Genomic DNA, 25,370 nt, shown 5'->3' with positions numbered 1-25,370 from the left:
TCCAGCAAAACAACAGCTTTCAGCAAGTCTGACTGCGCAGAAAATTGCTCAGTTCTCCTGTCATAAGTCTGTTACACTAACTTAAACTTAACCCAAAACACATATTGCATTACAGACTACATGGCGAGTGTTTCGCTGCTTACAATATTTTCTTATTTACTGACAATGCTGACTTGAGCTAGATGGCGCTAGATCATATTCGCTTAGTGTTTTTTCCTTGGAGGACGCCGTAGTGTTTGAGTCGCATGTTAGGATGTCAGCTGACATCCCGGAAGTAGTCCTAATAATAACTGCCGCTTCCCCTCTCTCCACAATATTTACTCTTACTGTTAATTTAACATCGTTATTTAAGCCGCTATTATGGAGGGTGCTCTGGAACAGCATCTTGATGATACGTACGTGAAAAAATGATCGTTCTTTACCAAGCATATATAGCCTACTTATTTTGTGTGTTGCTTTACTAATCTGTTTTCTTACACTAGGATGAAAAATCCTGCCATTGTTGGGGTTTTGTGCACAGACGCTCAAGGCCATAATCTAGGATGTAAGTCTCGTTTGTCTCGTTCATCCACTGGGTCATGATGTCAGTAACGACCGTATTTGCGTAGTTTACATGTCCATTAATTTATTTATTTTTTCAGCAACATCAACAACAATAATTTTAGGTTAATGTTTACATAAGTGTACAAGTGAAGGTGTAGTTGGGCCAGTAGAAAATTAACGTTACTAAAGTTGTGAATGTTGTTCAGTTTATTTTCATAAAATTGGCGACATTACTATTTAAAATGGACAACTTTACATCAGAGTTGTTATCATTAAATAAAACTAAAATGATTAAAAACCTATTAGTTAGTTGAAATAATAAAGTACTAAAAATGAAACTGAATGAAAACTTAATTAAATTTAAATTGAAGTACTAAAATTAGAAATACATAAAACTAAAACTTAACAACACCGAAATAAACAATTCTAAATTGTAATTAAAAAGCAAAAAAAAAAAAAAAAGTGTTAGTAACAAAAAAAATGTATTTATAAAAATGAAATATTAATAAAAATATAATAGTAAAATAACGCTGCTTTACATTATTTAATTTTGTTTCACTAATACATTAAGCGTAATAATATATGGAAGCTTATTTCCACCATAGATTAAAAAATTTTTTTAATTTAATTACTCATTAATTACTCTATCTTTTTTAAATCTTACCCACAAATGTTTGAATAGTATCATTGTTTCCACAAAAATGTTAAGCTGCAAAAACTGTTTACAACATTAATAATAAGAAATGTTTCTTGATCATTATATCTTAGAATGATTTTTGAAGGATCACGTGACACTGAATGAGCAATGATGCTGAAAATGCAGCTTTGCTATTACAGGAACAAGTTACTTTTTTTCTTTTTTTCAATGTATTGAAATAGAAAACAATAAATTTAAATAGTAATTGTATTACTGTTTTAAATGTTTGATTAAATAAATCATACGAGACTTCCTGTTAATGTTTCAAAACTTTTGACTGGTATACTGTAAACTCACAATTCTGACTTTTTTTCCCCTTAGAATTGTGAGATGAAAATTACGCCGTTTACGCGTAGTCGCAATTACGCAATTAATAAGACCAGTGACAAATTCCTTAAATATTCCTTTTTCCCACTTTGTTTAATGTGCAAAACAATATAATTGAAACTGATATACACTTTATTATTCCTCAGGGGAAATTTGTCTTGGCCTCAAGGTGTTTACATTGACAATAAATTGGGTCCATAAACAATAAATGCAATTATACATAATAACAATTCATAATAATAAAAGCACTATGGCTGCTGTCGTGTCATCCAGGAGGATGCTGCAGATTGGTGGTGGTTGAGGAGATTCCATGTAAAGCGATTTGAGTGCAGAGAAAAGCGCTAAATAAATGTAAAAAATGTGTATTATTATTTATTATTGTCTTCCAGAGGGCAACAATTCATACTCTATGTGCAATGCCTTGGCTAAATGGCTGACTGTTTATACAATGACTCAAAATACTGATGTTCCTTTTTCCCTATGGTCTTCATCGCTATTTTTACCAGACGAGCAAGCTTAGACTTTGCTTGAGCCATACGGTTACCAAACCATACCATGATGCTAATTATGTATCTACAGTAATTATGCTCTCTATAACTGCCCGATAAAATAAACACATACTTTTCTGGTCCTTTCCATAAATCCTAAATCTACACAGAAAATATAATCTGCTGCACACAGGAGCAAATTGAGTAATATAGAGTTAAAACATTAAACATATTTTTTAATCAAAAATAGGGTTATAGACTTGTGCTTTTATATGGGTTTTCTTGAACGTGTGAAATCTTTTCCATTACTCACCATAATATGAGAATGACTTATGACCTGTAACTGTAAGCTTCTTTAATGTTTTAATCTCTAGGCCGTGGCTCGCTCTCTGATGAACATGGAGGAATTGTGTCTGTACTGGCCAAGCAAGCTGCTTCTCTAACCAAAGACCCCACTGACTTCCCTACTGTGTGCCTGGAGTCTGACTGTGGGTAAGAAGCTTCTTGATTAAGCTTCATTTTGATAGAGAACAAAGAGCAACAACACAAACTCCAGATCTTATAGGCTTAGTATCCTCATCCTAAATGTATTATAAAGAGACTTATAATAATACATATTGCAGCTGCTTTTTAAGTATTAATTGGGGAATGTTTGTAATTCTGTTATTGCAGGAACATTTTGGTGAGAACACATGGAACAATTACACTGGCCGTGCATAAGATGGCATCATGAATTCTGTTTGCATCTAATTGTCAGATATTGAATGTGTGCATGTTTTTAGACACCATTACTTTGAGTTTGAAAATCTGTAAAGGTCTTTTGTCAGCAACATAGAAGCTTAATGATTGGCTGAGATCAAGTCTTCCTTCATATCAGAAACCATCAGATGTTTGTTCATCACAATCACTAATTTCTTTTTCAATATTTGTACTTTCTTATAACCATAAACCACAGTTCAAATGTGTTTACTGCTTTTTTGGTCAAACAATATTGTTTCCAGTTAATAAATTGTGTTATTTAAGGAAACTTATTCTGACTGTGTCTAACTGCACACAAGTACGTGAGAGGTGCTTTAGTGTAAGTACCATAGTGAGTCAGAAGGAGACAGTAGTTGTAACACATTTGCATGAAGCAGATTCTAAAATATAATCAAACCAGAGCAAAAGTGTTTTCATTCTGAGGTGCAGTTTATAATATAAAAGTTGAGACGGGTGAGGTGTTTTTTGAATCCTTCTCTGTAATGGTCAATAAGTCATTATTTCTTAAACAGAGACATGTAAGCTGAGAAAACCTTTTGAAAAGAGGCAACTATAATTATTACTATTGTTTTTTAGGAATAACATAAATATATTATCCCTATCCCTTTTTCTTTTCTTTTCTTTGTTATGTTTGCTTGGAGTGTACTGGTTTAGGCTATATGGAGAATGCAAAGAATTCATTAGTCTTATTTTTGTCATGGTCTCTCTCCAGTAAATCATGTGAGGGGAAAGAATTAGGTATCTGAAGATTGCTGAATTTTTTATCAGTCACTCTGGCCTGTCATGAAGCGTTCCTTCTGAATGCATGATGACTGGTGACTCAGACTTCTATTTGCCAAGTTTGCAGTTAATTTGATGATGATATGCAATAGGTATACTAAGAAAGGAGCATGAATGCTAAGAAATCAAGCTAAGTAGTTTGTGTCCCATTCTTTGACGTACTGTATCTGTAATGTATTATTTGTAATGTTTAGTAGATGTTCTGAAAGTCTAACTTTTTGTGAGCAAAAAAACAGCACTGAAAATGTAATCATCATCTTACCATGTGTGGGTAAACATAACATAAATTCATGACTATTAAGAGAAAACACAGAAAGAATTGCACTGGATCTTTTTGTATAATGCCATATACAACCGAGAGGACAGATTATATTATCTGAATTGCAGCTCCAAATAGTTTGACAATTTCAAGATAAACTAAACTTTGCAGAAGGTTTGTGTGTGCTTAAGTCAGCAGATAAATATTCTCAAAGTATATTTGTATGATTATTAACATTTCAGAATACAGCAGGTGTTTTTATGGAAGGTTTGACCCATTGTGCCATAATGAGACCTGACTAAAGAACGACACTTGACACATGGCAATATTTACCTGCTAGAGTATTAAAATATCTAGATCATTCAGGGCAGTCTGTCATTCATTCCTGTCTATTTACCCGTGTTCTAACAGCCTCAAATATTAACCTGCCTTCAACCAACCTTTTAAGGGCCAGCTGAGCATCTCACATTACTGCCTTTAGGGTTTTTCCCATGCATGGTGATATTTATCTTAGTACCTATGCATTCATAATTTGCCCCTGAAGCTGTCACAGTGTAGTGACCTCTTTCAAATAGCCACAGTTCAGGAAAGCTTCTGAAATTAGTTCCACTTCAATACTTGACTACTAGGTTCCGGTCACATGGTCATTAAATGCACTAGGGGCCAGTATTTGGCTCTGCACAGCCTGAGCGCTTTGCATCCGATCTGTGCCGGTCCAAGGGGTCAGATGTGACCCAAGAGATATTCAGAGACCAGGGGCAAACTTTCAGAAGGTAAGAGAAATCCAGCACAGGGAGTCCAGCCATGTTCAGGGATGATTTTGATAAGACATGCCAACACATAGGAGGGGCTGTAACCGGGGAATCCACGGATGTTGCCCGCAGCGCAACTGCAGATGCGCGCATTAGGAAACGTCTGAACAAATCAAGTCTTAACAATTGAAATCTGGAATAAACTGACTGATATCGTTTCGGGAAATATGGTAAGTCCGTATTTTTTAAATGGTTCGTATTTTTTCGAAAAGTTAAATATAACGATTTTTTCTATAGTCTCTCTTTTTAAGTGTCTCTCTCACGAGTCATTTTAATAGCGAATTCTTTTTATTTAACTTTTATTTTGATGGATTTCTGTGTTCAGTAAGTCATAAAATAAAGTAGGCTAGCCTATTTGATGCTTTACTTGAAAAACGTATAATTTTATTTACTTTTAAAATTTATTTACTTTTAAAATTAATAGTTGAATCATTGTAAGCTAGCAAATGTAATGCGTTTTCGTTGTTTTGTTAATTATTTAATTTATTTGAAAAATTTGATAGGCAACATAATGCGCGTGAAACGGCAGGTAGCTGCTAACCTATTTGGGATGAACTTTTTTTAGTGTTAGCCTGCTTTACTTACAGTAAAGTAAAACCCGACATGTTTTATCAGAACATGAAGTATTGATCGTACAATGCCAGAGGTTTAATGACATTGTTTTTTCATCGACTGCTATCGATAGGTGTAAAGTACTGCACTCCAGTAGCGCGCACTCACATGAACGCCGCTGGGCTCGCGCGAACCACACACGAGCGCTATGCGGCTGCGGACAGCGCGCGACAGCATCAGCTCTGGCGTTTGGGGTAAGTGCAACAACCTCGTGATTTTCCCCAATGTTTTGAGCCATGGTATAGGATTATAAACTAATCTTAAGTTTTTAGACGTTTAACTATACAACTTCACTTAGTTGTCGTCGATGTTGTTGATGTTTGAGGATGATCACGTTGTAGACATGTGGGATGTCCTGAACAGTGCTTTCCCAATGTGAATCTTTGAAGGGTGCAACACATTTGTTTAAATAAAAGTTAGGAGTCACGCGGCCAGTTTTCATTTATGGCAATGACAGTGAATTAATAAAGTAGACTAGAAGAGAGATGTTGTATCATAGTAGGACTAGGCTACTTGAAGACACTTTACAGTTAGAAATATGCTCTGTTAATCTTACTCAATCTTTCCAAACCTACTATTATGTTTTACATTGTTGTAAGTTGTGTATGTTTGGTAGAATCTAAATGTTTGATGTGAAGACACTGGGAGCCAATGTGTGGAAACGTAGTTCTGTGAATGTATGTGTTTAGAAAACATACAGAAAATCAATGGAGAAGTCCAAGGATTTCCTTCCCCTAGCTGTAATGTCACAATGACAAGATAGCATTTGCAGATTCATCAAATGAGTGAGATTTATAGATTTAAATACAATTCTGAATTGAATTAAGGTGATATATCTCATAAAAAAAGACCAACCCCCTGCAAAAATCCAATACAAGAAAAACTGCTCCACAATCACAGGGGTGTAAAGTTCCTCACAGGTATGCCAACAGCTACAATTTTGTAAAAAATTTACGCCAAAAGCAGTACTCAACCTTTTCACCTCAGAAGTCAGCACAGTTATGAAGGCTTGTGATCCCCAAGTCAGACATTTCTAACAATGAATGTAAGATTAACTGCATCAGGCGTCTGACAGCACGCATGAAAATTGTGAAAATGAATTATTTTAAGTATACGCTCACCTGGAACACCCAATGATTACAGATTCTTGTGTGGGGAAGATCCAAAACACAGCAAGTTATAACAAAGTTTGTGTAACAGGTTCGTCAAATACGGGATCTACTAGTTGGGCTTCATGCAGAAGATGACACATAAATAAGGCCCTTTATTTTCAAGTGCTACAACTATGCTGCCAAAAGAGCAACACTGGTGAGTCTGCAATTCCAGTGTCCTTTTATATAATCAGCATGACTAACATTATTGATCGATGTTGTGAATTTTATGTTATTGTCATAATCCACAACTCTACTTTTCCATGTTAGGGACTCTAAAATTGAATATGTCATATTTAGGATGTTAAAATGTTTTGTTTAGTTTCTGCTTTTAGTTCACTTCAAAATGAAAATTCTGCCATCGTTTACTCAACCTCAAGTAGTTTAAAACCTGTATGAATTTCTACTGCTGAACGCAAAAGAAGATATTTTAAAGAAGTTTTTCCTACTATGGAAGTCAATGGGGTCCATCAACTGTCTGGTTACTGGCATTCTTCAAATTTACCTCCTTTGTGTTCAGCAGAAAGAACAGGTTTGAAACAACTTGAGGGTGAGTAAATGATGAAAGAATTTGGGTCAACTATTCCTTTAAGACTTGAGAATGCCTTATGGACGGCGCCCTTTTTGTCTATATGCATTTTTCACTAATATTGCTCACTGCCTAGGGCAATTACCAAAAATGCAATTTTTGGATTTTTAAAAGGCTTTTGAGTGGAAGTGTCGGAGTGAGGAACAGGGTGGATCGTAGTCTGCTACAGTACCTAACCAATATTACCTCCTGCACTTTCCCTTAAACCGAGGCATTTACACTTGTGATCTTGCATACATGCATGCAAGCACACACACATGGGGACACACTCCGGGGTGGCCCGCGGTAAGCACATGGAAGGAAATGTTTTCACTTACAACACACTGGCCCAATTCATTGCTCTGTAATCCTCTAAGCAGTTTCTGCATGCTTTGGCCTCTCCACATGTCTATCTTCTCTTGAAGAAACAGCCAACTACTTGAACGAGACAAACCACTTATTTTCTTGAATGAAAGACTGAATTTCCAGAACTGTTTTTGTCTTTAAAAGTTATACACACTTAACAACATACACACTTAAAGATAATCAGGCCGATTTTGGGCTCAATTCTCCTCTTCCGAAAATCCTTGGTAAAGTTCAGATTATCTTGATGGTTCTAAGGATTATTTTTTATCTGATATTCTTGTGGTGTGATGTGTGTTAATGACCGCAATAGATTTTGTGAGATCTTTCCATGTCCACAGTCTTGTTTTTTGTTTGTGAATGGAACCTGTTAGTGTGTGGTGTGCTGTCTTGGTCATATTGCGACACTCCACACACTATGGAAACAAAACCGTGAAATGTATGAATGTCCAAGCTGCTCTTTTCATACAATGAAAGTGAATGGTGACCATGACTTCAGTTGATAAATAATTTAATTTTAGTCTATTTCTCATGCAAAGCTATCGAATTGTTTAATTTTTTTTAAAATATAATCATATCATCATATGGACTACTTCTATGAGGCTTTGATGGTGTTTTTTGTGCTTTTTGGAGCTTGGAGATTAAACTATACCTTTAAGAAATAAAAATTATGATTCTATACAGATGTTGCGTGTACGGTAAATATACACACATACATTTTAAAATCAGCAAATTTCATCATGTTCCTGCTTCAGCTGGAACCACCTGTGGTGCTGACTTTCATTGCTCTGTATTTACAGTTGAGTCAAGCATTTATCTCTGTTTAATATTTCAAAGGATCCTCCACCTCCTCACAGGGACTCGCAGTTTGGTTAACTTTATGCCAGGTGTTTGTTTGAACGAACCCGTTACCCTTTGACCGTTCTTTCGCTCAGTCTCTCTGTGTCTTTTTGAACACTGTACTAGACACACATTGTATTCAGCTGTATCAGCTGTAAATAAAGAAGTCTCAGGCCTGAATCCAAAACACCTCATCTCATACTGATCACCAGATTAAACCAGTGGCATCCTCATGTTTACTCAAATTTTAACCACTCTAAACAGAGCATGGTACTACTGATGTCATCATAATCTACTACCCCCTGAAACAGAAAATATTTAGCTGCAGATCACACCACATTATGCTGGCGATACTGTTTTTGGGTCCAAATTATTGAAAAAAAAAAGGACTAATTTTTGGTACATTTGTCTTTGTTTTCATTGAACCTGTTTATGTAAATTACCTAATCTGTTCAAAGAAGCCCTTTTTTAATATAAATTATAAATTAACAGGAGCCTAAAATATTTAGCCTCGTTCAGACTGTCAGTCCAAATCTGATCTTTATGCATGTCTGTTTGGAACCCAATCACGTTTAGCAAGTTAAACGCGAGAAATCACATGAAATCTGTTTTGAGCCACAATCCGATTCAAATCGCATTTCTAAAAGTCTGTTTCAGTTTGGTCGCTCTAATCGGATTTTGCGTGGTTTACGTAGCTTTCTCGAGTCACAGAGAACATATTAGACGTTGTTATAGGAAACATGCTAGTGCCAGTCGAGCAGAAAATTACAATAGCCTTTAAATGAAGACATGTTTTGAGACCGGCGGAGACAACAGAATGGAAAAAAGCCGCACATACCAGCAGCCACCTATGATTCTGCTGCTGCCTCAGTAGACGTAGTAGTCCAGCGCGGTGGCTACATAGTCATGTTGTAAATAAGACAACATCTTTTTGTGAACCCTTCCACTTTGCTGTTGAATTGAAAAAAAATTCAACATGTCTTGTATGTAATTTTCTGCCCGACCGGCACTTTGCAACAATACAACCTTGTTTCTGCAGGTACTTTCAGTGCATTTACTGTAACAATGTCTGACATCTTTACATTTTAAATGGAAAGAAAGTGACATAAACTACGTGAAATATGAGTAGAGCAGTCAGACTGAAATGGATTTGGACTGACACTGTGAACAGTCTCATGATACTTATGAAACTTTATCTCTTACTAGTGGATGTATTGTATTACGGCCTGGTTTCACAGACAGGGTTTAGATTAAGCCAGGATTAAATCTTAGATCAATTAGGTCATTTAAGTAGCTTTTATAAATATGCTTTAGAAAAAACATTACTGATGTGCCTCTTGAGACAAAACAATGGCCCTGACATGTTTTAAGATATCTCAGTGCAAGCTGCTTTCAGGTAAAACAGCTCAAACATGCATTTTAGTCTGGACTAGGCTTAAGCCTTGTCTGTGAAACTGGGGGTAAGTGTATTAAATGTATTAAGTGGATGTGATAATGTTCCAGTGATGGCAAGGCTGCCAAAACCTCATGCAATGAAGAAAAAGCCAAGGCCATGAAGAATGAAAAGAATGAGGTTGTGTATGTGGACCCACCAGATGGCGGTTGGGGTTGGATGGTGGTTCTGCATTGTTTTCTGGTATGTCATTTTGTACTTTGAGTTAGAGCTTCTTTGTTATGATACAACTGAAGTGTTTTGTATCAAGCTAAAATCTTCTGGTGTCTTTTCAGGTGAATGTGTTGGTGATGGGTACATTGAAGAGTTTTGGTATCTTCTTTGTGGCACTGCAGGATGAGTTTGGAGGCTCGTCCGAGAGCATCAGCTGGATTGGATCCATAATGTCCAGCCTCAGGCTCTCCGGAGGTACGGTCACCATAGAAACCTTTGAACCAAAGGTTCAATATGACAGGTCATTAACTTTGTTTGTGACCCGTTAGGTCCATTGGCCTCGGTGGCCTGTGCCAAGCTGGGGAATAGGGTTACCTCCATAGTGGGGGCACTTTTAGTCAGCACCGGCTTTCTCTCCAGCATATTTGCCACCAGCGTGATCTACCTTTACATTAGCATGGGGTTAGTTGTTGGTGAGTATTTTGTTACGTTTTATAAACCAAAGTTAAATATTGGAGGGTTATCATGCAAAAAGTAATCTACAAAACTTTGATTTTTCCAGGTCTCGGGTTTGCTCTTCTTTATCAGGCAACATCTGTTGTAACAGTGACCTATTTCCGAAAGAGACTGGCAACTGCATATTCTATTGGACGCTCTGGCATGGGTCTGACCTTTGCCCTCGCTCCTTTCACTCAGCTGCTTTTGGATCAATATGCTTGGCAGGGTAATTGGCTTTCGGCTGCATTATTATAAAAATTGTAATGTAATGGATTTTTTTTCAGGATTCTTTGAGGAGACAGAAAGTTTGGAGAACTGCATTTATTTGAATTAGACATCTTTCTTGTGTAACATTATAAATGTCTTTACTGTAATTTTGTAGTAATTTAACAAATCCTTGCTGATTAAAAGTGTCAATTCCTTTTTTGTTCTGTCTTTAGGAGCTCTGTTGATTTTGGGAGGTTTGATGCTGAACCTTGTGGCTTCCGGGATGCTTTTGCGGCCCATTAACGTAAGACCTCCAGCTTCACCCATGTCAAACTCCACCCTTCATCAGGCTGGGTCAGAGAAAGATCCTCTTAAGAACAATATGAATGGCAACACGCCTGTGTCCAATGGCACTTCCAAAATGGACAGCTCATCCACCAATCACAGGGACACACTTATAATAGAGAACCCAGCTCATGAGCAGAACAGTCTTCCACATCCGGAACTCAAAAAATCCATCCAGAATGGGGTGAACGGAACGGATGGCAGCCAAGTTAAAACGTCCCCCGAGGTGAATGGGGTTTCTCCTGTGGGTGCGTTACTTGAGAACAGCAAAACAGAAACTCTTCCTGAAAACCCCCAAAAAGTACTGGACTTCTCGCTGTTGAAGAACCCTTTCTTTTGCATCTACACCTGGTCGCTAGTCTTCAGTCAGCTGGCTTATTTTATCCCTTACTTCCATTTGTCTGCAAGGGCCCGGAACCTGGGCATCGACCCCATGGATGCTTCCTTCATCATCTCTGTGGCTGGTGAGTCAAATTACCTATGACCAACCTACAGTATGTAACACTAGAGTTTTGTTTTCCCACTGTCATCTATTTTAAGATTAAAGTGCTTTTTACAGAATTAATTCTGCATTAGCGAGTAAAATATAGATAAAGGTTTGGGGACAAAGGTTACATGAAGATTCTTATTAAAAAGTTTAGTTTTAGTTTATTTATATAGCACAATAAAACAACTGTCGCTGACCATTGTGCTGTACAAAATTGTAAAAACAACACCAATCAAAACAATAAAATAAAATTGCACACATAGACATTTTACATACATAAAACAAGCTCAGAAAGACTCACATAATATAAGCCTTCTGTAAAAGGTAGGTTTTATTTAATATATAGAGTGGTTAAAACATGTGTCATGTGTGACAGTGTCACAAGTTTTGTTTTAAACAGAGATTCTGTAGCGATTATCCTAATAGATAACAGAAGGCTAGTCCACAATTTGGGGCAGACTATGGGAATAGCCCGGTCTCCCTTTCTAAGTTACCTTTCTAACTCCCTTTCAAAGTTACCTAACTTTTAAAGTTACCTATTGCATAAAAAAGTCCTCTAGTCAGCATGTTTGTTATTGCTGTTCTCTGGCTGCAACAGTTTAATTGTACACTAATAATGTGTTACAGTAGAAGAAATCAATAGGATGTAAGCACTGCTGAGCTGTGCTGTGGAAAATTGAAAGACAAAAGACCCTGTAATGTCAGTGCTAGTGGACTGCGTGTCATTAGCGGTGCCAGAGAACTGATTTTTTTTCTGACTTCATCAGTGCTGTGTTTCTGGAAAGCCATAAAGCCGTACCTGAGAGATGCACTAAGGCCATTGTGCTTTGCAGCAAGATGTGCTCCCATATGGGCTTCAAAGGGTTGATGCAAACACAGCCAACTTCACATTAATTATTTGTGAGCAGTTTAAAATCTGCAGTGTTATGCAATGAGTTCTCTTACATAAATAATGAACTTTGGCCCAGTGGCTAAAACCAGGGGGCTTGTAAGTGCCCTATCAAAAATGCCGTAGTGAATGAAAATTTACTCAAATGAGTTTACTCAAACATGCTTTTTTTCAATCAATTACATTTCTTTACCAAAAGATAGTAGTAACGAATACTCCCTTACATCCCACGCCCACAAACATTTTTTCAGGACATTTAGTAATCTAAACATGCAACCCCTTATTAATTATATGTATGTTTTAATGCACGCACTGATGAAGGCTCTCTTTTCACAACATGTCTGTTGTCGTTTTTAACGTGCCAGGCCCTATTTTAATTTTTAAATAAAATTCTGACCGATATGATAAGCTGTTGGTTATTTTCATGTTATAGCTGATAACTGACCAAATGACCAGTAATAAAATTAACTATTTTGTGAAAATAAATTAAGAATAAAAGGCAATCGTGTATCCCTACCTTATATAGTAAGCCAAAAAGTCACTTTTCAGAGTCTCACCTAAAATGTATGAATGTCTCTAAATAATATGACAAAATATAAAACCAAATATAATTTATTTTAAATACTGCACAAGCACACATTCAAGCAAAGCTTTTTTAAATTCATAAATCACTCCAAAAATGTCTCAAAGGGAAATGTTTAGCATGCCATTTGTTTTAAAAATTTGAAGTGTCCAAATACTTTTTGAAGCCACTGTATTTCATTTCATTTTGCCATTTTCTGTTTTGCCCGATTTAAACTGTTGCTAGTAAGTTTCACAAATAATTAACAAGAAACGGCAAGTACGGCAAGCACATTGAAATAAACATGAAATTTGAAAGTAGAAACACTGAAAAAGCATTTTCTTGTAAAATGTACTCCAATAATCTTTGTTTTTGAAAAATAGTTATTTACAGAATACTCTAACGTTTAGTGAATGAATTAGATATGGTTATTTTGTAATCCAGCATTAGAGTCTTATAGCCCCACCCCCTCCGCTATTGAACTTGAGAGAATAGTGTTCAACATTTCACACTTTTTCGATTAATTAAGTGCTGAGTATTTAAAGTGCACTTTTTCTTTTGGGAATTTTCAGTGTGAATATATTACATGCGTATTCCAAACGTCTCATATCCCCCACCCCCTCCCACCTGCACTTAGCAGTTTTCACATCAGGCAGGGTGAGCAGGGAACTAAAGCTCACCTCCTCGTGGCAGGTCACACACAGTCGGCGAGCTGAGGAAAGTCGCTAAGCAACAGCCCAAGTAGCTGACGCGAAGCTTGGTAGTTCTGTGCCCAGTTCTAAAGTGCCTGATATTGTGTGGCTTGCCAACGAGACAGCAATGCGGACAAAAGAGGGTGAGGAGACGAGCCAAGCACGTTTTGTGTTTTAATGAGCTAGTAGCGATCGGACATGCATTTGGACTCTCTGTACCTCAGTGAGGGCCTATTGTCCGCCTTTGATGTAGTGGGGACATTGCATTCGTCCAGTCCTTTTGTGTCGACTGGATGAAGTACACAAAGACACAAACACCTGTCACATGCCCGATTACCCTGGTGAAAGTCCCCCTATACACTACAGAGTTTTGTGGACTAGGCTCCTCCATTTAAAGGCAGTTTGCTACGTTCTGTCACAGAGATTTTGTATTGAAGTTTCATTGTACAATGCATGACAGGAACAGCTGTGAAACTCAATGGCCCTGCTGGGATTTAAACACACAAACAATGCACAAAATGTCTTCGGGTCCAAGCGGGGCACACCAGGATATATCCTTTAGTGGCGCACCGAGGACACGCAAACATTGAGCAGCTGTTTTGTTTTATGTCTGGCCAGCAATAAATGACCCCACATGTGCATGAACTGCAGCATCAGCTCAAGCCATCAGTTGTACATGAGCTGGGCTGTGTTTCCCAAAAGCATCTTTAGCCTAAGTTGATCTTAGAGACCATTGGTGGCAATTGTTCTAAGTTCAATTTAGGCTTAGGATGCTTTTGGGAAACGGCCCTGGTCAGTATGGTTGATCATGCCAACACCTCTAGGTTTTTGTGTAAACATTTCGTTACTTGAGAGATTATGAATGAATTACAGGATAAATATGATCCAATGTATGGGGCATATGTGCATTTTTTATACATCCAATAAACTGTGGCAGTCTCAGTCTGCATGTCAGCAGTGAGTGTCACACTTTGGATCTGTTGCGTATGTATGAATCTGCAATAGTGCTGCATCAGGTCTTTTCCTAGACTGTTCAATAAAACTCTGCAGCATACGGACACGCAATCACAGACAACAGCAAATACAAACCAGCACTGAACGCTTTGTACAGGACGCCACAAAATAACTAAGCTGTTATCATTACTTCTGTTCTTCTGTCACTCTTTGAACTGAAATATAGATTCTGCCAGAGGCTAAAAGCAATTAACTGACAGTATGCTAAGCACTTCATTATTTCTTGTTAGACCCGATGTTTGGGATGGGAACATTTTTTTAAATTAAAATTTTAAAAATTAAAGTCTCATACTCTCAAGGCTGCATTTATTTGATGATCAAAAATACAGTACGAAATATTGTAAAATATTAATATAAATTGTGTTCTATTTTAATATATTTTAAAAGGTAATGTATCAGCGGCCATTAGTTAGCTTTCAGTCTCACATGATCCTTCAGAAATCATTCTCTGCGGATTTGATGCTCAAGAAAAGAACAGCAATTATTTAAAATAGAAATATTTTGTAATGTTATAAAAGTTTTTACTGTCACTATTGATCAATGTAATGCATCCTTGATGAATAGAAGAATTCATTTCTTTAATCCTCACAAATGGAAAGGATTGAATGAATGACTTGAAATATATACATATAGTCATTTAGATCACTGTCATTACACCTTTAGGGTGATTTTTGTCATTTTGCGTCTTGACAGTCACAGCCCTCATTTGCATACTGAAAAGAGGTCAAACGGGTTTGGAACAACATGAGGGTGAGGTAATACTATAAGATACCAAGCTGCAGTGATGCCTGATGATGGTTGACCAAATTCAGATGTATTCAAAGGAGAAAATCTTTTCATTTTAGCACAACTTTTAAGCTCACTCATTAATGTGTTGCCATCTGCTAGTGGCTTAATATAATACTTCAATACTGTATAAGCATAAAACCTTTGAAGAACCCAACAATAAGTGGTCCATTTTCAGCCCATCAGTTCAGCGCCTTTTCTGTCTCACAGGTATAACAGAGACGGTGTCCCAGCTTGCATCTGGTTGGGTGACAGACAGGAATCTAGTTCACAAATATCACTGCCATAAGGCCTATCTGATCCTGTGTGGTGTGGTCAATCTTCTCTCCCCTCTGGCCACCTCCTACATCTTGCTCATGGTCTACGCTATCTTCTTTGCCATCTTTTGTGGGGGGTACATGGCCCTACTACTTCCTGTGCTGGTGAGTACTGGCAGTTATAAACTGAATATAAACTGTATAAACTGAGTAGTTATGATATGGACATTACAGTTTTTGACAATCGTTTTTGACAAAACTCTTCACCAGTGAACATAACAGCAGTCTATGATAAACTGTAGATCATTTGTCATTGCTTTGGAACAAAACGCAATCAATGATGACAGATTTCAAATTTCATGAATTGTTCTCTCACTTCGACACAAACACCGCCAACTCTATGTACATACAGGTTAATGTTTAAATACTTTTACAGGCCAATGTTTAAATACTTTTCTTAAAAACTGTTGAACTTAAGTTTACATTATACAAAAATGAATAAGACTGCAATTTTCTATATTTCTACAGTAATACCGTATTAAAATAAATTCAGAATCTAAAAAATTAAATACTATCAAAACAATTAGATGTAGCTGAACACATACAAAAGTGTTAGTCTTTCGATTTCATTACCATCTGTACAAAATGGGACTCCTTCGGAATAATTTCGTACTGACATTTTTGTATTGATAGTAATAAAATTGAAAGACTAACACCTGTGTGGGTGTTCTGGTACATCTAATTGATTTTGATAGTATTTTTCAATTTTTAGATTCAGTATATATGTCAATATAGTGTTACTGTAGAAATGTAGCAAATTGCTGTCTTATTCATTTTTGTATTATGTAATGTTTTGAACTGAAAAGTTTTGAAAGGACTGGTTGGAAGGGTTTGAGGACCTCCTAGTACTGAGTGTTGCTTCCTTCACTTTTATTAAATGTGCTCCAGAAAAGGTCTCCGTACCTTTCTAAGTATTGAGACATTGAGTTCTTGTGCTGTAATACTGTGCAGGGTAGTGTAATGAGAGAGGGACAGATTGACAGTCAGCACTGCAGTGCACCCGTTCCTCTGGAAGGAATCTTAGGTTTTACCTTTCAAATATTTTCACAACCTATGGAAACACTTTCAGTGAATCAGAAAAAGACCCTGGAGGAAAACAGTCTTTTGCGAAACATGCATAGACATTAAATGAGTATTGCTTGTTGAATTAAAAAAGTAGTTATGTTGAACATTGCTTTGAACAGAAAAAGTGACCTCCCTGAACCTCAAGAAAGCAAAAACCAAAAAAGAAAATACCATTTGTGTGTCAACACAACGTCATTACTTGCCCAATGTGAAATGCACATCAGCTGTTCTATTATGATTGTAAAAGTGAACCAAATAATCATATTAGAATGATTTCTGAAGGAACATCTGACACTAAAGACTGGAGTAATGATGCTGAAAAAATTATTCTGAATTACTGTTTAATAATGATTGAATTGCAATATAGTCCAATAATCCACCACAAGGCTATACACACACACACACACACACACACACACACACACACACACACACACACACACACACACACACACACACACACACACACACACACACACACACACACACACACACACACATATGTGTGTGTGTGTGTGTGTGCGCATAGCTGTGTGTGTTTAATATATATAATGTTGCTCTAGTGTATGAAATGGACATTCATTTTGATATAATGCAAAATTTTAGATAAAGATAGAGCATTTTTAGGATCGATAAAACATTTTTTTATATATAATTCTTTGGGGAAAAGAAGTGTATTTATAAATATAAGAATGTGGGGTTTACTGTGCTTTTTAAACTTCGTCTATTTTTCATTTCAAAAAGTTTGCTAACCAAAGCTCCATTTCTTCTGGCCTAGTCAGAGAAGTCATAATCTGTCATGTCATCTGTCATAAACATCATTAATTTTCCTGTCTGCGTTTTCCAGGTGGACTTGGTGGGTTCTGAAAAACTGAACAACTCGATGGGGTTCTCAATGTTCTTTGTGGGGCTTGGCTGTCTCACAGGTCCTCCTCTTGCAGGTATGTGGAGTTTGAATGAGCTCCATGACTAGATCATACAAGCATCAATAGGTACATGCAGTCTTGATGTCTCACGAAAATAACCTGCAGCTTTGGAAAGTCTTGGCCAGTCTTGATAATGTGTAAGACAAGCCTGCTTCTGTGTGTGTGGCTTGAGGGACACTGCGGTCATTTAGTTTCATATTCCAATTTAAGTGGGTTACAGATGGGAGACATGTTAACCCATCTAAAAATAGGATGACCTGTCTGGTTAGATTGAAATGACTTTTGGCACTTTTTCATCATAATACTTCAGGCTACTTTCAGGATTATAGAACATATATTTATTTGTCTTATTTGATGCTTTTTATTAGCAATATTCAGTAATAAATCCCAATACAGAATCTCCTTATGTAGAACAGCTGTAAAGCGAGGGACAATTCTTGGAAATACAAGTCTTGCAGAGGGGCCTCTTTAGGAAGGCGAGTATAGACCTTGCCCTGAACTCTGTTACAGTTATGCTAACATGAACCATCTTGTCAGGGCCCCCTTCCACAATCCCTCAGCCTACCAAAAATAATGAGCAGCTAGGGAAGCAAAACTGATTTTTCTATCCTACCCAAGACCTTTCCGGACTTGACCCGGTTTTGCCTGCGTAGCGAAAACTAGCCGTCGTTTTAAAAGCGTATCCAGTCAGAAAACAGGTGTGGGAGATTCTGGGGTGGAAAGTGTAAAAAAATTTCTCCATCTGTCCAACATCTTAAGTGTTAGGTTACTGATTGTTCGCAAATGTATCTTGCAAGGGAAAGTAAAAAAAAATAAAACCTAAAGTCTTTTTTCCTTGTTTTCTTCATCGACTTCTATTTAAGGAAAACATTACTTCTGCCAAATGTTTAATATATGTCTAACGCATTGCGTTTTCCCTGAAGGCTTCCTGTATGACTACACACAGACCTACGACTGCTCCTTCTACCTGGCAGGTGCGTGTTACCTGTTATCATCAGTTTCTCTTTTTCTCGAGCCTCTGGCGAGACGCTGGCATGCCCGAAAGAAACAGCTGGAGACGATGAGTGAAGAATTGATGTGGAATAAAGGCTGTTTCTGCCCGTCGCCTCAGAGGAATGGTGTTGTATAATAAAGGAAATAAACTCAAAGCCATTTTACTTTCCACCATGTCATGTGGTTCTGATCGGAAGAGGACCTGACCTGAACATTTGGCGGGACCACAGTGTGGCAAGCAAATGCATGTTCATTTGAATATAGAGACCAATAAATGAATGCTTGAGGACACTACAATGCAAACTATTTTGTTAGTGGGTGAATGAAAATGGATTTTGTTGAATTGGTTTGATATATAAACAAATAATATATCCGTTTCCCTCACCGCAGTCTTTAATGACAATCAAATCAGCACAAGAACAAAATGAAGAGTCTTCATCACCACATAAGCATTTATTTTCCAGCACATTATGAATCAGGATCTTCTTTCATTAGAAAGTTCCTCAAAAACATTTTACTCACTTAGGCAAATAAACTAGAACTAAAATAAGGGTATTTTGTGAGATGGTGATGGGTCTATGCATTAAGCCTAAGACGGCTGAGTCCCATTTTGAGCCTTTAATGCCTGTTCATGTCTGTTGATGTGTATCAGTTGCTATGAAGCTGTGTAAATGACCATAATGGTACAATAACTGAAAACAACATGGATTTTGTTTTGCCGTCAGTGCCCCAACTGGAATACATTTGGGGGCATAATATTCCAGACATGGACTTTTCTTCTCACTGGTGCCAAACCAGTCACACTGTCATTCAGTACTGACAACAACCAAGAGATTTGCTGGAACAACTGAATATTCTTCTGATGCTAATGAGCCAAGTGTTGCAAGAATTAGGTCATTTGGCTAGTGGGTTCATGTGTACCTGTACAAGAGGCCCAGATGGTGAGCCTTTATGTGGAGAGTTTCTCGAAAGTGCAAATCCTTCATACTTGTTGTCATTTTTTATTTTTAGGTTTTGCTGGGTAATCTACAGTGCACTATGTTTATCGCCACTATTTGCCTTTTTACACAATGACTGTGCTAAATATCATGTAATGAGAGCCAAAGATGCAATAGAAATATAATTTATCAATCGATGCCTTTGAACATGTCCTTTGTTTATAGAAATACAATCTAGTTACTGCTCACATTACAGTTCTCTCAAGAAGTTCTGTGTGAGCTGTTGCCCTCTAGAGGCACTAATGATGTACTGCTACTGGAATGTTGTATCAATTAACAGGCAATCCATGTTCTGGAATGTCTAGCTCTTTCATCAGCAAGTAAATACAAACCGTATTTCTTAACAAGAATGAACAAGATACGCACAACTGTGAACATTTAACAAATAAGCACATCACAAAGATAAGAACAGACCACAATCTGGCCACTAATTATTTTTTTTTTTTTGCAGAAAGCATTTCTTTATCACTCTTAGTTGTTTAATAAAAGCAAGTTTCTTTGGAGAAATGGGTTAGAAATGTTTTGCTAATGTTGTATAAATTGTTTAAAAAACTAGCCTTAAAGACAGTTAAAGGTATAGTTCACCCAAAAATGAAAAATCTGTCATCATTTACTCGCCCTCAAGTTGTTCCAAACCGGTACAAGTTTCTTTCTTCTGCTGAACACAAAGATATTTTGAAGAATGTTTTAACCAAACAGTTGATGGACCCCGTTGACTTCCAAAGTAAAAAAAACTATGGAAGTGAATGGGCACCAGAAACCAACATTTTTCAAAATATCTTTCTTTGTGTTCTACAGCACAAAAAAACTCATACATGTTTAGAACAACATCAGAGTAAATGATGACAGAATATTAATTTTTGGGTGAATAAGGGGACACAATAACACTATTATTGTCAATGACAGACTTAAGTAATGTTGGAATTGTGATTGCATTATGCTGGTATTGGGTTTATTAACTGAAAGTGTTTTTTTTGTTGTTGTTGTTGTTGTTGATTTTTTTTTTACTATTTCTGAAGGTTTTGAATAATTATTTTGTCGACAATGCTCACAGCTGTTAAGATTTACATGACTGCAATTAAAGCCCGCAGTAAATTTGACAAAGCAACTGGGTTTTCTGTAAAACATTTGTTTGATACCCGAGAAATGTTCTCCTTTTTCCCCATGAGGAAAAAATAAAAGAAAACAGTTTATCTTCAAATCAGAATGTACTAATATACTATGATCTTTAAAATGCAACTGTCTGAAGTACATTAATTATTTTAATTATTAGCTTTCTGAAAAAAATATTGTATTTTTTCATGTGTAAAATCAAAATCAAAACAAAGTTGTGTAAAAAATATCTTTATTGAGAACACAATGTAGTACATACAACAATGGTAGGCAGTATTTACATTTTTAATGCATCATTACTCTAATATAAAACATGTAAAATATTGTATCACAAGAAATCATTAGCACCCATTAGTCTTATGAACCTACTCAATTCTAAAATATGGAGAGAGAAAAAAATGCTTAGATTAAAACAAAATTAACTTGTACTTACAGAAATGTGAGCCATGATGAGAGACTATTTCGTGTTTAATCACTGATGGATGGATACCCACAATGCAACACTGATGTTCTGTAGACACCAAAACAGCAGATAAAAAGGTGTAGCAAAATCTCATTAATTACATGCATAAAAGAAAACGTGAAAAACTAATCAAAGGTTTATAATCAATAACAAACCATCTAACAGTTTCTCTCAGCAGATATAGATCTGTCTACCTAGAACCAATTCAGTTCAGCACATCGGTAAAACAAATATTTCAGCATATATACTTGCTATAAGGATAGTCGTTGTTAAAATTAAGTTATAACAGCGGAGGATGCAGAGAGGTCACCTATGGCATCAACATTATACTGTTGTAAAACAGATTTATGAAGAATTTCAATGATCACTCTCCTCTATAATGATTAGTACATGTATAATAGTTTAGAATTAACTTTCTAAAAAAGCTAATTCTGGCTGTTTTCAGTTTGCACATTTAATTATTTGAGTTTCCAATAATGACTCAGAGTAGTAAGGTCATTCTTATTAAGATCAGAGGGTAGAAAGCCTCTTGTGAGGCCTGAAATAGTTTTATAGTCATCATGTGGTAGCTTATGGAGAGAACTAAGCTACAACCAGGAACAATGAGCTAATGTTTTGGACTGTCAGACTTAATATGGTCTTTTCATTGCTTGGAAAAGTGGGGAGGGAAATGTGCCAGGACTACACAAAGAGATTATGCAAATGAGGCCAGAGGAGGGGCTTGAGTGTTACCGTGGAGACCTACGGTTACCGAGTTACCAGGCCCATTCCATAGCATCAGAAGACAGGCCAGTCAGTCAGAACTGTGGTGAAGACACAAGAGAAAACATAAGAGACCACAGCTGACTGCCATGGACTGAGAGAACTCATTTTCATCACTGCCATGGTATTCTCTCAATGCTTAACTGAACATGGAAAATGGAAGTAAAAATGTAATAGAGATTAATTATATCAGGTGTATTTGTTAATGCAAATGGATTTAATATTAGCCAGTGCCCAAATCTTTTTGCAAAGAGCAGATTTTGGTCAATAGAACACCACATCTATACTCATAATAAAAGCCGTGTCATTTCAAAGGTAGCGCCCTCCGGAGGTCACCTTTGTGGAACACATATGTCATCCAGGATGTTTCCTTTCAGAAAAGTAATCATTCTAAAACTGACTCCTGTGAGGAGTAAATTATTGTAATTTCTTTTTTATTTTCTTTAGATTGTAATGTTTACTTTTCTGAAATGAGGCAGCCTCAATGACATATGACTTCCGGAGGGCGCTGCCTTCAAAATGAGACAGTAATAGAGTCAAATTTGAAGATTTACTATATTTATAACTGAGTATATATATATATATATATATATATATATATATATATATATATATACACACACACACACAATATTTCAGCTTGTTAATTCTATTCATATTCATGGGCAGAAATATGTTTGTACCGAAAATACCTGTTTGTCTTTGTTTATAAAGTGATTTTCATAAGAATACCAGTATTAACAATGTCATTCATTGTGAAGGTAGAAATTATGACAGTCCTATGTGAAAAAAGCCATATGCAATTAAATAATTTTTTCTGACACCCATCATAATTTAATTAAATATTCAATATATTAGATAAGATATTCAACCCAATCTCCCACAGCCCCTGGTTATTTTCAAGTCTGTTCATAATCAATGAAGTTTACTGCATAACTAATGTAATCACTATCTTCTTAATTTCCTGCTATCATTAGGAAAATATTTTACAATCAGGAGGAGCCTGATATTGACATCATTATAGCAAATTATGTACCTAGTGCTCTAAGAGTCCATCAATTACACTACTTTCAACACAGACAGGTGAAAGTTACATTGAAAATTATCAATAGCAATTAATTGTTAGGATTGTAAGGCTGATTAAATGGCTTAAAAGGCTAACAGTAAATCTAGTGAAGCTTTAACTGGAATGAAAAGCTCTATGAAAATACTCTATGAAAGGCTAAAATGAAGTATGTCATTATGTTAAACACGAAAATGAACATTTTGTCATTACCTACTCAGCCTCATGTTGTTCCAAACCTGTACGAGGTTCTTTCTTCTGTTGAACGCATAAGAAGATATTTTGAAAATTGTTGGTAACCAGACAGTTGACGGCATCCTTTAACTTCCATAGTAGGAAAAAAAAATACTATGAAAGTCAATGCTGTCTGGACACCAACGCTCTTTAAAATATCTTATTTTGTGTTTAACAGAAGAAAGAAACTTGTACAGGTTTAGAACAATCTGACAGTGAGTAAAAACTATCCCTTTAAATTGTGTATGTAAACTGTAAATGTGGTTGTTTTAGATCTTATAAAAGCTGTCTCCATTTTTATAATAAAAATAAAAATTTAAGAACACAGATATACTTATTTTAAAGGTTTATTTTCTATTTAAATTTATTTAAAATGATTAGTGTTAATTTGGGTTATGGTCATTCTAGGGATACAACCACCAATTATGTTTTGCATGTATGAATAATATATAGGTTACTAATTTATTTACATTTAAAAATACAAAGTATTTATTATTCTTAATTAACTTAACTTAAAGGAATAGCTCACCCAAATTCTGTCATCATTTACTCACCCTCATGTCATTCCAAACCTGGATGACTTTTTTTCTTCTTCTGTTAAAAACAAGATATTTTGAAGAATGTTTTGACCATTGTTGCCCATACAGTTAAAGTCAATAGGGTCCAAAACAACAATTTGAAAAATAATATTTAGAATGATTTATTTATTCAAAATATCTTGTTTGTTCTAAAAGAAAATCATACAGGTTTGGAAGAACATGAGTGAGCACATTTTCAGGTGAACTAGTGCTTTAACATGAACATCCTTATTGCCAGTTTATTTGTGTAAATTCTTTGTAAAAGTCTTTGACCTCCTACCAAAAATATACAATAAAAAATATTTCGGTAACACTTTACAACAGTCTCATTTGTTAATGTATTAACTAATATGAACTAACAACTAACATTTGTTATAGTATATAATCTTTGTGAATGTTAGTTAATAAAAAAATACAGCAGTTGTTCATGTTTCACAGTGCATCAATGCTAACAAATACAACTTTTGATTTTAATAATGTACTATTAAACAAATCATGTCAAATATTGTTCATTCTTAGTTCATGTTAACTAATGCAACCTTTATTGTAAAGTGATACCGATACTTTTGCATATATATATTATTATTATTTTCCCAGAGGAAAGAAATGTTTTGGATCATACAGGCCAAGATGTCACAGTTACAGTCAATCTAATGCATTTGTTTAACTGACACTTACCTGTACCAGGTAGACTCTGAGTCTAAAGACCTGGTATGAAGCAAATGCTCCCTACTCACCACCCACACCAGAGGACTGGTCTAGATCCTCACACCAGAGGCCTGAATGAGCTGCTGGTGAAGTGATGCAGCTGACCGCATGTCTTACTAAGGAAAGGGAAGGAGTTGCTGTTCATTCTCTTCCTCCTGATGAGGCTCCTCGCAACGCAAGCAAACTCCATGTTAACTTTGGGTGGAGTTCACAAGGGCAGCTTGTTTTCTTTCAGGGGGTCTTCACAACGGAGGGTCAATTAACCACGTACCGATCATCTGGATGCATTTTACAATCTCTTTCGGGGAAAATAAACGTTTAAGGAAACGAAACTATCAAAGCTCGATTCGAGGCGCACACAATTTCGAAGGCTAAAACCGCTTTTTTTGGCTTTTCTAAATCCTCTTCCTTCACTGATTTTCAATGGAGCAAAACAAAATCATATCAGACGAAATCAAAGGATGGGATAAACAAATGCCTGCTCCTCTGAATTGGAAATCACTGATATCAGGTAAGGTTCAGGCAGTCGTGCTGGCAATGCATAGTGTGGCCGGCCAGGTTACAGCAAGCCTGGATACTTCCAGCTGAGGGACACATACGGGGAGCAGCCGGCACGCCTGAGAGAATCAAAAGGTGCTGAAACAGATATTGCAGTTTAGATGAAGGTCTGCGCAAACATCATCTCTCCACTCATTCTCAACGCTCAGCAGAACGGCCCCTTTCTCCCTGATCTGTTTGAGGGTTGGGGGGGGCAGCAGCACCCTCAGGTTACTTAGCATGTGGGGCAACTCCAGGACACAAGGGTGGAAAACACAGATCAACAACAACATCGAGCCTCAAAAGAGCTCTCTCGCCCTTCGCTCTC

At 36.5% G+C, this 25,370-nt stretch overlaps 2 protein-coding genes across 3 annotated transcripts; both read left to right on the top strand.

Annotated features, from left to right (window-relative positions):
• Positions 1 to 252: 252 nt before the first annotated feature.
• On the top strand, positions 253 to 3,082 carry lamtor5 (late endosomal/lysosomal adaptor, MAPK and MTOR activator 5). Its single transcript, XM_077224098.1, has 4 exons — positions 253 to 395; positions 483 to 544; positions 2,430 to 2,547; positions 2,728 to 3,082. Exons 1-4 carry the CDS (start codon positions 361 to 363, stop codon positions 2,786 to 2,788), a joined length of 276 nt encoding a protein of 91 aa, XP_077080213.1. The 5' UTR covers positions 253 to 360; the 3' UTR covers positions 2,789 to 3,082.
• A 1,392-nt stretch (positions 3,083 to 4,474) lies between these two features.
• On the top strand, positions 4,475 to 20,692 carry slc16a4 (solute carrier family 16 member 4). Of its 2 annotated transcripts, XM_077223401.1 has the most exons (12): positions 4,475 to 4,626; positions 4,698 to 4,835; positions 5,351 to 5,471; positions 6,478 to 6,585; positions 9,703 to 9,835; positions 9,928 to 10,060; positions 10,135 to 10,278; positions 10,368 to 10,529; positions 10,744 to 11,319; positions 15,496 to 15,707; positions 17,515 to 17,608; positions 18,517 to 20,692. In XM_077223401.1, exons 4-12 carry the CDS (start codon positions 6,563 to 6,565, stop codon positions 18,720 to 18,722), a joined length of 1,683 nt encoding a protein of 560 aa, XP_077079516.1. In that variant the 5' UTR covers positions 4,475 to 4,626; positions 4,698 to 4,835; positions 5,351 to 5,471; positions 6,478 to 6,562; the 3' UTR covers positions 18,723 to 20,692. The 2 variants fall into 2 exon arrangements, with proteins under 2 accessions (XP_077079516.1, XP_077079515.1); XM_077223400.1 differs by having other exon boundaries at positions 4,532 to 4,835.
• The last annotated feature ends 4,678 nt before the right edge of the window (positions 20,693 to 25,370 follow it).

Source organism: Siphateles boraxobius, unplaced genomic scaffold (genome assembly GCF_051911475.1).
Source record: "Siphateles boraxobius isolate OS27281-9 unplaced genomic scaffold, OSU_SipBor_1 9, whole genome shotgun sequence".
Taxonomy (NCBI): domain Eukaryota; kingdom Metazoa; phylum Chordata; class Actinopteri; order Cypriniformes; family Leuciscidae; genus Siphateles; species Siphateles boraxobius.
Note: the sequence above shows the minus strand (reverse complement) of the source record. Positions and strands in the feature narration are given on the sequence as shown.

Coding starts and splice junctions, on each gene's coding strand:
- lamtor5 (XM_077224098.1), top strand. CDS start 361: ATGGAGGGTGCTCTGGAACAGCATCTTGATGATAC. Junction 396..482: donor GAACAGCATCTTGATGATAC/GTACGTGAAAAA, acceptor TTCTTACACTAG/GATGAAAAATCCTGCCATTG. Junction 545..2,429: donor TCAAGGCCATAATCTAGGAT/GTAAGTCTCGTT, acceptor TTTAATCTCTAG/GCCGTGGCTCGCTCTCTGAT.
- slc16a4 (XM_077223401.1), top strand. CDS start 6,563: ATGCTGCCAAAAGAGCAACACTG. Junction 10,061..10,134: donor CAGCCTCAGGCTCTCCGGAG/GTACGGTCACCA, acceptor GTGACCCGTTAG/GTCCATTGGCCTCGGTGGCC. Junction 10,530..10,743: donor GGATCAATATGCTTGGCAGG/GTAATTGGCTTT, acceptor TTCTGTCTTTAG/GAGCTCTGTTGATTTTGGGA.